Source organism: Vanacampus margaritifer, chromosome 12, assembly GCF_051991255.1.
Source record: "Vanacampus margaritifer isolate UIUO_Vmar chromosome 12, RoL_Vmar_1.0, whole genome shotgun sequence".
NCBI classification, from domain to species: Eukaryota; Metazoa; Chordata; class Actinopteri; order Syngnathiformes; family Syngnathidae; genus Vanacampus; species Vanacampus margaritifer.
Window position 1 is genome coordinate 14,894,234 of NC_135443.1, and position 16,926 is coordinate 14,911,159.

General features: G+C 38.3%; 1 protein-coding gene across 8 annotated transcripts in view; it reads right to left on the bottom strand.

The window, feature by feature from the left end:
- The window catches only part of pde10a (phosphodiesterase 10A), a 60,448-nt gene that overhangs the window by 34,819 nt on the left and 8,703 nt on the right, over window positions 1-16,926 (bottom strand). For 3 of the 8 annotated variants that reach the window (XM_077582729.1, XM_077582728.1, XM_077582727.1), the window contains exon 1: window positions 4,761-5,091. The exons of the other annotated variants lie outside the window; for them this stretch is intronic. Coding sequence is in view for 2 of the 3 variants with exons in the window: in XM_077582728.1 (XP_077438854.1) it covers window positions 4,761-4,824 (64 nt within the window). In the remaining variant the exon portion in view is untranslated. Of the gene's footprint in view, window positions 1-4,760; window positions 5,092-16,926 lie in introns of those variants that run through there. 8 annotated transcript variants of the gene reach the window in all.

The window sequence follows — 16,926 nt, forward strand, 5'->3', positions numbered from 1 at the left end:
GAGAGAGAGAGAGAGAGAGAGAGAGAGAGAGAGAGAGAGAATCTCCATGGAAATGTAATTTGCATTATTTCCACTTCTTTGGCCCAGGTCATTTACACATAAAGGGTAGGGGCTATAAATGGCAAGCTGAGATGTAGATAAGACATCTTGCAAGCAGTGACACACCACAGACACATCAAATGGAACATCACCTTTCAACTCGGTGATTGCTCTGCAATCCATCTATGTTCTATATAGCGCTTATCCTGTTCAGGAAAAGTTGAGTCAAACTCAAGTGACAGCGGATTCCATCCTGGACTGATCGGCTGTCAGACATGTGCGAATACAAATGTGGCACTGAGCTAGAATTGAGCCTGCGCCAGCTGCACACAGTGAGTGTGAACCACGATATTGACAGAATTGTGAGGATGGCACCAATCACGACTCGTCAGAGTCAGCATCTTGTCCAAACCACCGGTTGGACGTAAATGCTGCGATACCACAACCCCTCCTCCCGCTACCTCCACTGCTTCCCAGAGCCCCATCAACGACGGGGTCGCGTTCGTCACCGCACATCTGGACTGATGTTGAACTGATGGGAAGCTGCTAATGAGAACCACAGAACTCAGATCCTGTGTCTTCTCCTGGATCACGTTTTTCGATGAGCTCCAACATGAGGACAAGTTGGAAGGGAATCTATCCGTCTTTGGCCTTTTCCCATCCCCTCAGATAGCAAAACTTTGACCGGCTGACAGCGGGGTCAATGGATGGAGGATGCCTTGAGGAGAATGTCATCTGTTTTGTCACTAATATCACGTACTGTGCCCTGGCGCTGATCCAGTGCTCCCCAGATTTTGACATAAAAGGTTTGAAAGCGCATCTCAGGCTTATTTTCTTTGGCTTCAACTTGATGCATTTAAAGCAAGAGAAAAGTTGGTGCTCAAGGGCTCCCCTTTAAGGTGTTAAATGTAAACAGCATTCAAGTCACTGCGGTGAATACAAAAATATCAGAGGGAACCATTCATTTAGTCGCTACCAATTGTAAAGGATGTATATTTTATTGGTCTACTCAACTAAAATGACCTTTTTTTTTGTGTTCTGAATGAAAGCAAAAGACTGTTATCATTTGGAAATACATGCCTTAAATTGTATAGCAATGTTTTTTGAAACAACACAAGCTGGTCCAACAATACAGTATTAAAGAACGCCATACCACAAAATAGTTGATCCAGGGCTACCGTGGGGATGACAAAGATGCTATTGTTCCTTTTATAAGCCAGTGTAAATGTTCAGTTATCTGGCAAATTTCTAAAAATATGTCAGTGAGCGAACCATTCTGAATTTCGCTAATGTTTCCATCCCAATTGAGCTCAATTACATAATAACCCCCTACACGGTGTTTCTTGGAAGCTAGGCTGCTTGAAAATCCTCTACTTTCGAGTGATGGCCACACTACACGTCGGAAACACTTTCATGTCAAAGCCAAAGGTAAGCAGAGCTGCATTGAGTTGTGGTGGATGCACAGGCAAGCGGCACATACTCGATTGCAGACAAAAGTGAAAGGAACTGAAAAGCTTGAGAACCATTTTCAAACACAACAAAAATCCAAATCCTCGGATTTCCTTCGTCCTCCTTGAAATAAGACAAATTTTCTTTGTCTTTTAAGCAAAACATGGACATCAGCGTGGTCTGCTCATTTTCGGCCAGCTTCTGACATGCTATCATAGTAACCCAAGTCATTCTCAAACCTAATGAGTTCCAGGGCCCGATTTGAAATCTGAAAACCTCAGAAGCCCATCAAAACCTCAACACTAGAGACTGGGTTCAATAAATTCTCAAAAACTGTATGTAGATTTCACAGCCAGAATACCAGTAAGTGTTCATCAACATGTGGGTATAAAAATTTAAATTAATAATCACTTTAATTGTCTTTACGAACACTTGCTTTATGTTGCCTCTGATTTCTGCTTCTGGAATGAGAAACTGCTTGCTTAGTCACAACGCCCTAGTTTTAACCCTGTTGATCATGGTTACAAAAGCCGGACCCAGCAATATGAGGCTATGGAGTACAGAAATATGATATTTGAAGTGTGTTATAAATCTTGAAAAAAATATCAAACAATACATTTACATCAATGATGGAAAAATATCTACCATGTAAAGCGATCTTCAGTCATTCACATCCAGCTTTTATTTTCATTCCATAAGACCAAGCCGAGCATGTGTTTACATTTTCACTAAGTGTCAGGAAAAGATGTTGGTAAAAGCGAGAAGGCCTGCAATCAGGCCGGAAATATCCAGAGTGAGCACTTCCTGCCTGACAATGTTCAGCTTTCTTCATCCAGTTACGCAATTTGTTAAAAAAAACAATTGGGTTGAAAAAAAAAATGCCTGAGAGATCAAATTAGGGTTGACCTTAAATGAACACGGCCGTCCGACAATGCAGCCATACAAGACACTACAAACAACTGGCAGTTTAGTACTGTAACTGTGTGTGAGGCTTGCCAGGTTTACGATGAGATGAGCAAGCAGCGACGTCAATATACTCGAGTCCGCGTTAGCCGGACACTCTTGCATCAAGTCCCGTTTCAGAGGGCACAAACAATAGTAAACATCATCTGTTGCTGCAAAACAAGCAAATAGTGACTTGGCTTTTATTCCGCACGCATCCCACAGTATAACCTGATAGAAGAAGTGTATGGCATTGACTGTGACATCAACGGAATGTAGCCAATCAAAGAAGCGTTCTGACTGACCATTAAGTTACATTTTTGTTTTTTCTTCCGCTAGTTGGTGCAGTTAATCCTGTTTCGCTCCCAGGATTCTGTTCACAATTGATTTTTTATTTTATTTTTTGTTCTTTCTTCTTTCCGTTACATTCTGGTGTTTTCCTGGTAATCCTTTGTCTCTACTCCTTGCTGGCTATTTTGATGACATCCTCCCAATTTATCAGAAGCACTTTGTCTTTTCTTTTGTACCTATTTTTGCCTACTGAGACGAATCCTTTATTATTAGTCTTTTAATTTTGCATTTTTCGCTTTCTCCTTAGTAGAGTTGCTAATGGGTTTGTCTGTTTTTTACTTTGTGTGAACATACCAAACCGACTTGTGTGTAGAAACTTTTTTGTTTGAACTTTAATATAATAAAGACTTAGAAATACTCCCCCAGTCTGCTTTGAGGCCTGCAGTCGCAATTAACAGAACCAATGATTGGTTTTGATGTCACACGAGGTTTCTTGATATGGCCTATGTGGAAGAGGGTGTAATTTCTTTATCCACCGTTGCCTTCTTAAAGGGCAATCTTCCATTAATGTCATGCCGTACTTTACAGAATAACAGTTGTTTTGGCAAGAGTAATGCGGTGCAGTCTAACTCATTACAATTCAGAGATAGTAATTTTATAATACAGCTGAATATTTTCAAATGTCAATATTAAACAATACAATATTGAATGTAACTTTTCCAACTCTTCACATTAGACATTATTCTTGTAACATAAAAAAAAAAGACTAGCTATAGTATACATGGACACCCAAAAACATGATAAAGTAAGCCATTTTGCATATTGTGTGTACTCTCTGAAACTTAACTCATGCACTAAAAAAAAAGTACTTTATACTTGTAGTAAATACACAAACAACATTTTTAGTATGTGTGCTTTGCCATCACTCACATTCCAAAAAAATGCACATTCCCTAAAGGTCACCGGACTCACTGACGGAATATCTCAAGTGGCGTGATAGAATGCGTGCTAGCTAATCGCAAATACTATCAAACACAACGTCATCCTTGTGGCAGACTGTACAGCCGAGTGGCACATACAAAAGAGGAGATCAAACACGCTGGACATTTTGAGAAGCATATATGTGAGTGTATCTGGGGGGAGAGGAGGGGGGATGCGCCTTAAAAAGTTACACAGGGTAATAAGTGCATGGCACTACTTTAGGAAATTGTTTTAATGCTACATTCTGCGGTAGTTAAATAACGCATTCCTAGTTAGTTTACTTGGTGAGGTTATGTGAATTTATACGGAGCAAACAAAGCACCTGCTTGTGGTTCTGTGACCATTCAAGAACAATCAACAGTCAAGAGAGTAATGAGGAAGTAACAAAAAAGTTTAATGTTTGGATTAAAGGTATAGTTTATTCTAACTAAAGCTTTTGTGTTTTTACATTTAGGAATGACAATATTTGAACATTATTGTCCCCTATTTTGTGCCTTTTTTATTTTATTTACTGACAATTACTATTTATTTATTTGCTTACTGTATATATATAGTCGATGAATGTTTAATAATAATTATTATTAACAGGGGCCCAAAACGTTATTTTGCTTAAGGTCCCAAGGGGGGCGTGGGCCAGCTCTGAATTTAGAGGCCAAATTTCTTACAATAATAATATTGTACATGAAATGTGGTAATTAACACATACCCAGAAATGGATTAAAATTAATATTTAAATGATAATAAATCATTATTTAGCATTTCTTGGTTGGTGACAGCGTTGCTTCATATCCTCAGCGTGACTCACAACCAACACGCTGCATGTTTTATTAAACCGGACCGCACACGCTATACAAGCAGCGAATCAGGCTGCTTCCAGGTCCCCACCCGTGGAGGAGCCATCAATGTGTCATTCATAAACTAAAGTGAGCTCACATGAGGAGACAAGACGTCAAAAATGTTGATGCGTTCGCACGGAACTGCTTCCGCGCGCGCTACGCTCCAAGGCTTGGGGAACATCTTTCTCATTTACTATTTCTTAAAAATAAAAGTGTACCTACTTGCCCCAAGGAAGCAGTCCGTTAACCTTCTGAAACAGCTTGTCGAAGACGGACCATCTTCCATGTCGGACAGTGTGCGCAAACTGAGAGAGGAGCCACGGAGAAAAGTGCGCTAAACCCAACAACAATAAAAACTGTATAATTTAAAAAAGAAAGAAAGAAACTACTCCAGGACAAGATGGGTCCTCGACTTTAGGAAGGGCGCGGAGGGTCGTGTGCTTGCCCCCCACCACCGCCGCCACCGCACCTCCACCCAGCACCGCTGGCCGAGGTGTAGCTCCAGTCCGTCCGCTTCCTCGGCGTCTAGCTCCGCCGTGGATGTGCAGCAGAAGACTGGGCGAGCAGAGGCGACCGCGAGGGAAGCGAGCGCAGTCAAATACGCGCACACGCACGCATACGCGCTCGCTCGCACAAACGCGCGCGCGCACGCGCACAGGGGAAGAGCGAAAGAGCGTGCATGCATGGTGCCAAGTCAGCCATGAGCAAACGTTTTCCGATTATTTTGTTTCACAATAAAACGGCGCATGGGCCTTTCTTGGCTTATTTGAGGGCAACGGAGCTGGTGAGGTTTACTGATGAAGTCGTTTTTTGTTGTTGTTTTTTTCGTGTTTGCATTAAAGCGTTTTTATTTGAAGAGTGGAACTTTAACTTTGCAGTTCTGTACATTGGTTCAGTAAAACCAGACATTTTCACACATTTCATCATTTAAAATATTTTTTTCATACATCTGTCATACAACAGGAAGTGCGCAGTCCTATGTGGCCCACAGTGGTGCTGATGAAAATTTGTGGCCCCCTCCAGCATTTAAATGGCGCAATCAGGCTTTCAAACCACTCAGCCAATGTTAGCTAAGTTATGATTCAGCTCATCCGTAACCCTAATGAGGACACGATCATAGAAAATTGATTAATGGGTACAGCTCCCAGTGCAGTGATTTATGTTATTTGTAAAGACGTAAATCAGGTTAACTCATTATTATTAAATATTTGCTTATTATTATTAATAGGCTACTGTTATTAAATATTAGAGGGGAGTGTACCGATAAGCTTCGTGCTAGACTACTGCAAGTATCACCAAAATGACCAAATTTCAATGAAAGGACCTACGGACAATGGATTACTAAAAACGGTCAAGGTTGTGCAAACAGAAAATCAAAATGAGCCACTCACACAGAAACGATTAAAACTAACAACATGATAGCATGCCAGACCTTTAGTGTGGTGTAAAGAAACTACACGCATGTGCCAGCAGCTGCATTTCTTTCTGGGGCTTATTGAAAAATGACCTTTTAAATATAAGGTATTTTAAGACTTGACGTTTGTATATGTAAGTTGTTGAAGAAGCGTAACAAGCACAAATGCCACAATTGCCATGTCATTTTTTTTTCTTTCCCATGCAGGAGACACACTTCAAATGTGCATTGAGGCAGGGTAAAAAGAGGGGAACAATTGCATGGTATCATATATCTTTAGATTACAATCAGTGTTTTTCAATAGATCTGCCGGTGGGCGGGAGCATAAATAGACAGATCTGATAAACCCCGTTAATGCAAGACTGAACAGTATGGTCCTAAATTCAAATTGGGCACGAGCTGCAGTGGAAAGCCAGCTGTTGTATGAGACATTCACTTGATGGCGTGACAGTGAGTGCATGGAGCATTAGTCTAAATATTCGATATACCAAGGTCTTATGTCTCTTATCTACCAAGAGATTCCATGTAAAGTTCTCTTGTGTGACGTGAAAAACATTTGCCTGGCTTGCGCAACTCCCAAGGCTCCTGTCGTACTTTCATACACATTACAGTGTGTGGCTCTTTAGTCCATCTCCTGTGGATAGCCCCCCCCCCCCACACACACACACACACAAAACATAGTACAAATTATTTTTTATATACATATTTATCTTTCTTTTTAGATAAAATATTCTTTAAATGAATTAATGATTTAGATCAACCTTACTAGCAAGCTGAATTCTCGCGCTATTTGTTCACAAACACTACGAGAATCCATCTTGTATTGCTCCCATGGATCCGTAGCAAAACCGACCTTTTTTGGGTCGGACCAATCAGGTGTTGTTTAGGGCGGGACATGAAGCTATGACGAAACCAGGAAGCGCTGACGCCAGCAAACAAACAAACAAACTTAGACGAATGGACGCTGCAATTAATTCTGTTTTGCAGAATTACTCACTGGTTCTTTGTTGAATGTTGAACAGCAAGAGGCACTTCATGCATTTTTATCTGGAAAAGATGTTCGTTCTTTTTTCCCCCTAAGACGAGACCGAAGATGACATTCTAAGCCGTTTTCGTGATTGTTCAAAACAAACGTTTACAAGATGCCAAGTCGTCCAATCAGTTCAAAGTATTGTACAGATTGTCCTGCCTTTCCCGAGCAGTCCCAGATTGATTTTGTAAAGAATTCCCTTTGAGTGAATCACAATAATCAATCTAGCTATTGTCAGGTTAGATTTAGATATTACAAAAAAAAGAATAATTAAATATATTAAAAAAAAAATGTTAGAGTCCAAATTTGTAACTTGTCAGAAAAAGAGACAAAAGGTAGATGAAAAAGTTTTTTTTACAAAAAACTAAAAATGTCCAGAAAGGAAGAGGAAAAGCAGAAAATTAGGATAAAATGTCCATGAAATTGGCCAAACGGTCAAAAATTTATTTTTTTTAAAGGCAGAAAAGATTTTTTTTTAAAGTAACTGTAAAATGTAAAAAGAAAAAGAAGAAGAATAAATCACAGAAATTACCGTAAAATTGCCCCCCCAAAAAGTCAGAACATTGATTTAAGAAAAGGAGGGAAGAAAATGTTTTTAAAAAAGTAACTATAAAATCTCCCAAAACAAGACGGAATCCTGAAAATTACCGTAAAATATCCACAAAATTGCCCAAAATGTAGGATAATTGATAACAAAAAAGGCAGATTTTTTTTCTCCAAAAAATAGCCAGAAAAAGTCCAAAAAAGGAAGGCGAGGCAGAAAATTTTTACATTAGCGGTATGTCCATCAAATTATCAAAAGTATAAGAAATTTGACAGAAAGGCAGAAAAGCCTAAACATTTATAAAAAAGTAAGCATGAAAAATTTAATTAAATTTAATTTAAAAAACAGAAGACAAAAGCACTCACAAAAATATTTCAAGCCTAATTTAAGATTTATGTAATTTTTTACATAACAAATTCCCATGTATTTTTTTTTTTTTACATAATTTTAACATAAACCTACCAAATAAAACATATATGATATATATTCATTAGTTTAACAAAGCCTATTTATTTGAAATGCATATTCCTCAGGTTTATGTATTTAGTATTAATAAAGTATAATTACTTTTTTTAAACGTTTTTGGGATGTCCCAAAAACATAAAAATGCAAAAAATAAAAACAAAAAATTGACATAAGTGTTTTTTACATAGCGGTATATTTATTGTGTATAGGCAACCTGATTATTATGCAATTCAAACAATATACTTGATGTATTTTAAATAAATGCTCTCATTATTATTAATTTAGAGTAATTATACTTTATTAATACCAAATACGTAAACCTGAGGATTATGCATTTCAAATAAATGGGCTTTATTAGACTAATGAATATGTATCACATAAGCTTTATTTGGTAGGTTTGTGTTAAAATTATCTTTAAAAAAAAAGTCATGAAAAAAGCTTGAAATATTTCTGTAAGTGAGAAAATGAATTCAAAGTATTGGATGCTGCATATTTTTCTGTTACGTTGCAGCTCAAATTAGCACTGTCTTGGGCCCTCAGTACATTAGACTAACACTAACACTCTCCAAATGTTTTGTGACAGAAAAGGTTGCCGACCCCTGATTTAGTGGATCCCATCCATGTAAATGAAGGGTATTCAAAAAACAGACAAAAGATGGGCTGGTAAGTGAAAGTCTTAATATAAGTTATTTTTTTAATTTTTTTTATCAGTGATCAGGTCCTGGCGTCCGAAATGAAAAGAGCTCCTTAGCTGCCCGGCGTTCAAAGATGTGCACTTGACTTATTAGCGCTGAATGCACCACAGCAGCTCGCCAGAGTGGTCAGGCAACATGATCCAGCATAAACCCTCTGTGCCGCAGCGCTACATTCTGATCATATCGAGAGTCAGAGAGGAAGGTGTGGGAGAGGCGGCGCGTTACGTCAGCATGTGCGCTATCAATCACTGGCATTCCTACACTCTCCAGCAGCTGGTCCATTCAGAGGTCACGTACAGTAGAAACATAATGAATTCTCTCTGACGCATTCTGTCGCTCGCTTTTCACTTCCACTGAGGAAAGAACTAGAAAACAGTTCAATCAATTTGCTTGTGACTCTTTTCCCCATGTTATTAATGGCGCAATTGGGCAAATTTAGTTGTTGAGTTTGCTGCCACCTTCTAGCGCTCGTATCGCAATAGTTTGCTTGTAAATCACAGGAAAAAATCGTCTTGTTACTCGAAAAACTCGTAAGTCAAGGTATCACTGTAATACTCAGTTTTGATTCTGATTGCCAGAGGTAGTTATTTTTAGAACTGCACTGCATCATATTGACAGTTGTTTTGAATATTTTGCCTCTGTATCTAGCTAAGTACGACCTACATATATATTCACCATACCAAATACCAAAGTTAAATACCCTAAAATTGTACCCACCCCCCCAAAAAATGCACTCCATTTGTCAAAATAGGGTGTATAAATGTGAAACTATATTAAATTTCACAAAACTTCAGCACAGTGAACATCTAATTAACACAATAATGTTTTTACTTTATTTTGTGTAAGGTAAAAATGGAAAATGTGACAGTAAACATGACAGAAGTTACAGTGCCGTGAAAAAGTCTTTTCCCTCTTCTCAAACTCCCTTTTTTAAATTGTTTCAGATCATCAAACAAATGCAAATATCATTTAACAATAACCAACTATTGTAAACATAAAATACAGTTTTTAAATGGTGATTTTATTTATCAAGGGGGGAAAAAATTATCTTCATATTGGTCGGGTTACGCCTCAACAGCAACAACTGATATCGAGTGTTTTCTATAACTCGCAATGATTCCTTCACGTCTCTGTGGAGATATTTGGCCCACTCTTCTATGCACAATTGCTTTATTTCAGCAACACTGGGTGGGTTTTGAGCATGGACATCCTTTTTTAGGTCATGTCACAGCATTTCAATCAGATTCAAACCCCGACTTTCACTAGGCTGCTCCAAAACCTTAATGAGGTTTTCACCTTAACCTTAACGAGACACACACTTTCAAAAACGTCCAACTTTTGTCTCATCAGTCCATAGAATATTCTACCATAAGTCTTGGGAATCATTCAGATGTTGTTTTTGCCAACGTAAGGCAAACTTTCATGCACAAAATTTCCTTGCGGCAAGAAAAAACATTAAGAGTGTTGGAGAATGTTCCGAGAACGTTTCGAGAAAAGTTGAGACCTTGAAAGAACTTTGATAGACCCTGACGTGAAATCAACATTTGTTACCTTCGCGAATGTTTGACCCTCAGTGGGATAAGAAGGTGTGTGACAGTTAAGAGGAGTGCGCAAGGGCATGAGGGACAAAAAGCCATAGAAGAAAAATCGACCTACAGTATAAGAATATGTGTACGGGCCATTACGTCCTGTCTTTTTGGTTGATACATCTGCACCTTTGAAGGCACCGGACAAAGAGAAGCGAGTTTCCAGCTGAATGAGCTGAACACAGCGGTCAGTTTGCTCTATATGGTCCAGAGAGTTTTAGGTACTGACAGAGAAGGTAATAATATTCACAAGTTTATAAAAAAGAATGCCTTTGAAGGGTGTGTTATTTTCAAGAAATTACTGTAATCTGTCTTGGGTGTGGTCAGTGAAAATGAACTCAGATTACAATTTTTTTTTTATTAGCCAGTCCATTCATGATATAACAATTGTGGCAAGTACCATAAAATCCCGTAGATAACACGTACCCGTGTGTAATACGCTCACCACAAAAAGTTGTTATTTTCTCTCGTATTTGTGTATAATACAGTCCCTTGATTTGCTGGTATCCTTTTTTAATCTATCAGAGAGAATAATATGAATGAATAAAGATTTAAAACATATCAATAAAGTGTAAATGCGTTTAAATCCAGGTTCAAATCTATTCTCTCTGCTAGTGATGCACTGAATATTCAGCCACCGAAAATATTCGGCTGTTTTTGCCATTCTCGGCATTGGCATATGGCCGAAATTGGATGTTGTGGTGACACAAGCAAGAAAACGCTGCAAGCAAGCGTCTGTTTGAATTAAACAGCGAACGCGGGGGTAAGTGTCTGAGTCGCTTCTCACTGGCATTTTACTGAGTGAATTTGTGTCGTATTTAACACGTTTATGTCAGTCTGACAATTCACAGTCTGTCAATGATTTTTTTTTTTTTTAAACAAAGCACAAGTTTAGGTTGTGTGTAAAATAATGACATCCAGGACGATTCCGTGTCCAAGTTGCATTGCTCATCTGAGGTCTGCTTGTGAATTTATGAATTTATATGTTTTGATGGTGGCCAGCTGATTAATTGGGCCAACATTACAAAAAAAAAAACTTTACAAAATTGTCTCACGGTCCAGATTAAACCACTTTGCGGGCCTGATCCGGACCGCGGGCCGTATGTGTGAAACCCCTGACCTAAAGGGAAATGTGGGAGATCACAAGGGACGCCACAACTAAAGCTGTGCGATACTTGAGATTTTGGTGCTTACCAAGTGCTTTTAGGTTAATAAAATATTATGGTATTTTAAATAATTAATCCTATTAAAAAAACGTGTTTGCTTGATTTTTTGCAAATTAAACTTTCTTGTTGAGTTCTTAACCAGGCCATAATATAATATCATCAACTGAAACACAACTGTCCTGGCTGGACTGTTGCTTAAAGTTGCAATGTAGTAATAATCTTCATATTCTTACTCCCTGTGGCTGTCGCTCTTCTGCACTCAAAGAAATGCCAGCCACTGGAGTTCCTCTAGTCTAGACACATACATGAAACTTACATTGTGTTACACTAATACCGAGCTCAATTAGTACTTGGAAAAGCTCAAACTAAGCATAATAGGACTCAATGTAGAATGTCATTCACTGTAACAATAATGATTTGAGAATAATTAACTCATTCACTGCCATTGACGGCTATAGACGTCAAAAATTAATTTGAACTATTTCTATAAGTTTAACATTTATTTGTTTCCACTTTGTTAACAAGAGTATGAAAACCTAGAGTTTTTTTAATTGTATATTGAGAACATATATAAAATTGTGGTTAACTAGTAAAGTCATGTGATCAATTTTAATCGCCTGACAACCTCATTTTTAATAATCTTTTCTTTTTAAAATCTTTTTAAAAAATGAAAAAAATATTAAAAATTAGGGGCGTCAGGTGATTTTTTAACTGTAATTAATCGTATGACTTTACTAGTTAACTTTGGATTTAAAAAAAAAAGATTATTAAAAATTAGGGGCGTCAGGTGATAACTTTTTTTAATTGTAATTAATCGCATGACTTTACTAGTTAACTCACAATTAATAACACATTTTATATCTGTTCTAAATGTGCAATAAACAATTCTAGGTTTTCATACTTTTGTTAACAAAAGTGGGGAAAACATTTTTAACTAATAGAAATAAATAGTTAACATAAATTTTTGATGTCTGTAGGCGTCAATGGCAGTGAATGAGTTAATTATCAATAAAATAAGAATACAGTATATATGTACAAAACAAACAATATCGAATAATAAGAATTATTAATAATAAAACAATAATGTTGTTTTTTTAAATATCATACAGTATTACATGTGTCATCATCTAGCCACAGTGTGTCTGTCACATGTATAGAGTAGCTCCTAGGGTCCACAGTGGGATCACCATCTGACTCAAAGCGGTCGGCAACCATGATGAAACATTTTGTCCTCTTGGCTGTTTTCGAACAAACATCCTACTGATGACTGCAACCTCTGTCTCCCGGCATCCCCAGACACGAGCGCTTGTTCACACACTCACATTTGCCCCCTAACCCCTTATCACCGACCTCATCCCCTTAAGTACGTTTCCAATTCAAGGAAATCGAGCCGCTTTTTTCACGCACTGCCTACGCGCAGGACTAAGATGAGTGAGTGAAACATTTACAGATCACATGCGAGCATAGAAACATGAACACACACACACACACACAGAGGTGCATGGTCACATTGACAGAGGCACACAGGCGCACTCTTACACATCACATACACACACATGCACACACACTACAGAGACTTGCAGTCCCCTCCCCCCCAAATGAATAGTCTGTACTGACAATCCACAGGACAGCCGGCGCATTGACGTCAGAGGCAGGCCCATGAAAATACAGGGTCCCTGGGGGGCTGAGGGAGCTATGCACATCTTCACAGCTTGGCTCGTAACTAGCTCGACAACCAAGCGGCGGATCACTCTTACGCTTGGCCCTTTATTTGTCTGAAAATGCACTCATTTAAGAAGAAGAAGAAGAAGAGCCCCATTTCCACAAAGACCGGCGTGGACACATTTGCATGCGACTGCATTGCGGATCATCTCACGGTGACGTCAATGGACGTCACCATGCAACGTGATCCATTAGGACAAATGTGAGATAAGTACATAATTTAGGTTAATGGACATACACATCACAGCACATCATTAAAGTAGCGGGACCGTCGGCCTGGCGTAAATGAACACACCCAAAGGAGACGCGCAGGACCCGGAGAAAAGATGACATCTTTGTTTATAATTCCACGTTCTCGACATCTTTGTTTGGATTTTGCTGCAAAGTTGCTATTAGGACTTGAGAGGCGTTTATCTTGCACTTCTCTCTCCTGTCATCTAAAGTATAGCTGACATTATGTAACAGTCATTGCCTGGCTCTACTGCTCTTTGTGGTAAGCTAAAATCTTTGTATTAAAAAAAAAAAAATTACTTACTAAAACATGATGAAATGGACACAAAAGTACCATAATATTGCCTATAATATAAGTTAAAAAAAAAAATTACTTACTAAAACATGATGAAATGGACACAAAAGTACCATAATATTGCCTATAATATAAGTTTTAAAAAAAACACACACAAGCTTGAGAATGACAAATATGTAGGAAACAGTGAGTGTTTGTGAGAAGGATAATAATGCAGATGATTTGATTTCTGCCATGAAACCAAACTTTTTTTTTTTTTTAGAAAACAAGGCAGCAACAGTGGATGTGGCGCGTCCTCACAGTTCTGAAGTTTGGTGTTCAAATTGGGGCTGTGGCCTTCCTGAATGGACTTTGCATGCTTTCAGTACTAATAAAATACAGTATATATAAATATAAAAAAAATTTTTTTAGATATTACACAATGTTATTTTACTAATTAGCTTAATTTTGAAAAAGACATTTTGAAGAACTTTGAACATACGTTTAACCAAGAGTATAGTGTTCCCTCACTTTTTGCGATAATTGATTAATGTAACTTTTAAAATGCAAAATTTATCTATAATTTAAAACGTATATATGTATATTTAATGTATAAAATGTATAAATTGTGAGCGGATGCGCGCTCTGCACCCCGGCAGTGCATGAGGATGACGAAGAAAAAAAACACCTGTATAATGTATAATAACTGCGTTGAAGTTTTTATTTTGAAATGAAAATCCGCAATAGAGTGAATCCACAAAGAGTAGCAAGGAAAAACTGTATTTCAATATTTGAGATTATAATACCGCATGGTTTTGACATTCTGATTGTGAGTATTACACTGATTAGAGTACATGATGCATCTATCTTCTAAAAAGACTGAAAAAAAAACATTCAATATATGCTTTCCATGAGAAACGGGGTGAAATAGTGGGGGTTGGAACAAAATATGAAAAAAAAAAATGCAAGGGGTCGTTGTAATATCTAAGTTGTAACATCACCAATAACCACTAGATGGCAGTCTTAGTTGCGACTTACACTGGACTGTCCTTTATTACAACATGAGCAGGCCTAAAAAAAAATATTGCGGATTTGGAATGATATGCAGGTTGTAGATAGTACCTCCGCACTATTAAAATTTTGAGTGCGTTGATTTTTATGAGAAAAATTCATTCTTGCACTTAATGTCAGTTTCTTGCTCAGCAGTTTTGTGCCGTCTTTGAATGTCAATTATTATGCACGAGAGCCCTTTGCACGAGAATTTTTTTTTTTGTTTGTTTCACACCCTTTGTTGTTGAGTTAAGATAGTAATCTTTAGTCGATACTGACGGAAGGGCCGTCAATCCGTTACCGGGCAACTCCCATTTGCTGAGAAATGAGGCACGACAGACGAGGTGCTGTACGCGCATGTACAGTAAGTCATCTCGCGCCGTATGCAAGCCGGAAGGCTGTCAGGTCATATCCGTTCCATTTACATAAATAACAAATACTGTTAAATATTTGAGTCTGGATGATTGATTTAAATCCATATGGAAGCGAACTGGCCTATCACTCAAGAGTAACTAATTGACGGCCTGTCAAAGTGGTGACATCACATCCGCCCCAACATGGCAACAAGCATTAAAATTAACTAGCAGAATTATATTATCACCAGGTATTTATCAAACTTTACAATATTGCTCCGTTTCCCTATCAATACCTCGAAATGGGGCACCAGAGGTGCATTTGAAGTTGCCCATCCCTGATTGAATAAATACGATTTGTAGCAGAAGTGCAGGCAGCGCGCACTCGTCAAGAGGAAACAGACTGATCAAGTGAAGGGTTGCCTTTTATGGCAACCTGCGGAGGATAAGAGTGGCTAACTTTGGTGTGGGGTCATACATCCTCTCTCACAACACTGTTCTCTGCATCATGAGGCATTATGGGATACGTTGGATCCTGCATGAAATAAGTGCTTTTGTGCTGTGTTAATTGGGCGCCATTTTTTCTCCGGTTTGAGTCTGCTTTACTCTTATTTGACTATCGCTTTGAGTACGTCGCTTCCTTAAATTTTGAAGAGCTTAAAGATGCATGTGAAGTATTACACTCTGAGAGAGGACGTGTTTGCAATTTAAAAGCATGACTCCAAGCTTGTGTAGACGGAATACATCACAGGTATGCGGAGCAGTGCAGAGCAAGGCTTAGCGTATGAATAAAATAAAAAAAAACTGAAAAAGCCATTTAACTGAGTAAGAAAAGAAAAACATGATGAGAGATGGATGCTGGGAGGCTGGGTTGTGTGTGTGTGTGTAAGTTGGGCGTAAGGGTGGGGGGAGGTGGGTATCTGCGTCAGCACAAGAGGAAATGAAGTCAGAGGCGGGGGCAGGCGGGCTGGAGCAGGAGATGCTGTTACGGCCACTCACAGAAGCCATTCGGGCCTCACGTCGTCTACGTCACAGAGCTGCCACTAATTATGCTCACTGTGTCGCACACATGATGGAGAATGGAATTTATGTGCATTACACACACATTACACCTTTAAATGACCTTTCAATGACACCAGCATTGTGTGTTTTATTCCACTGAAGTAGACTGAAACATTTGGTTTGTCAAAATGCACTCATGTCAAGAGGATTTTTCTAATTTGTATTTTCATATTACAGATTACGTGTAGTACAGTGGAAGATCCCAAGTCAAATTTCCCCTTTAGTCCAAAAACTAGGCCATAAAAGTGTGTGATGTCATACAAGGCGTCAGCAAGATTCATGATACTTCACTGGGAATCGATTAAATCTACAGATAGATGTGTGTTTGGCTTTTTGTTTTGTTTTGTAGAGCTCCCTCATAAAGGCACCAGTGTTTTCCAAAAGATGCATATGAGATGGGAACAGAAGCTAATATTTCACAACAACAAGGTTGAGTATTTTAAACTGTGAATATTGACAATTATGGTGCCATCAAATTTCATTTTATTATACAAAGATGAACCTTACAGTTATGACTACTAATGTCACGTTACTTAAAAACAAAGGTTGACTTTACCTCTGTGATTTAAAAAAAATCTGAAAATACAAAATAAATGTATATTTAAATTTTTTTAAAAGTCATCTTTTGCATGGACGTCCACTTTTTTACATCCTGTCCGGGCTTGTTTTCAATAACTTCATAAAAATGTCAGTTTGTCATTGCACGACAAAAGGGAGACGGAGTGTACCGCATATGTTAAAATAAACTTGAGTACCCTTTAAGTGTCTCGTAGAGTCTGGGCCAAGTGTCTAATTT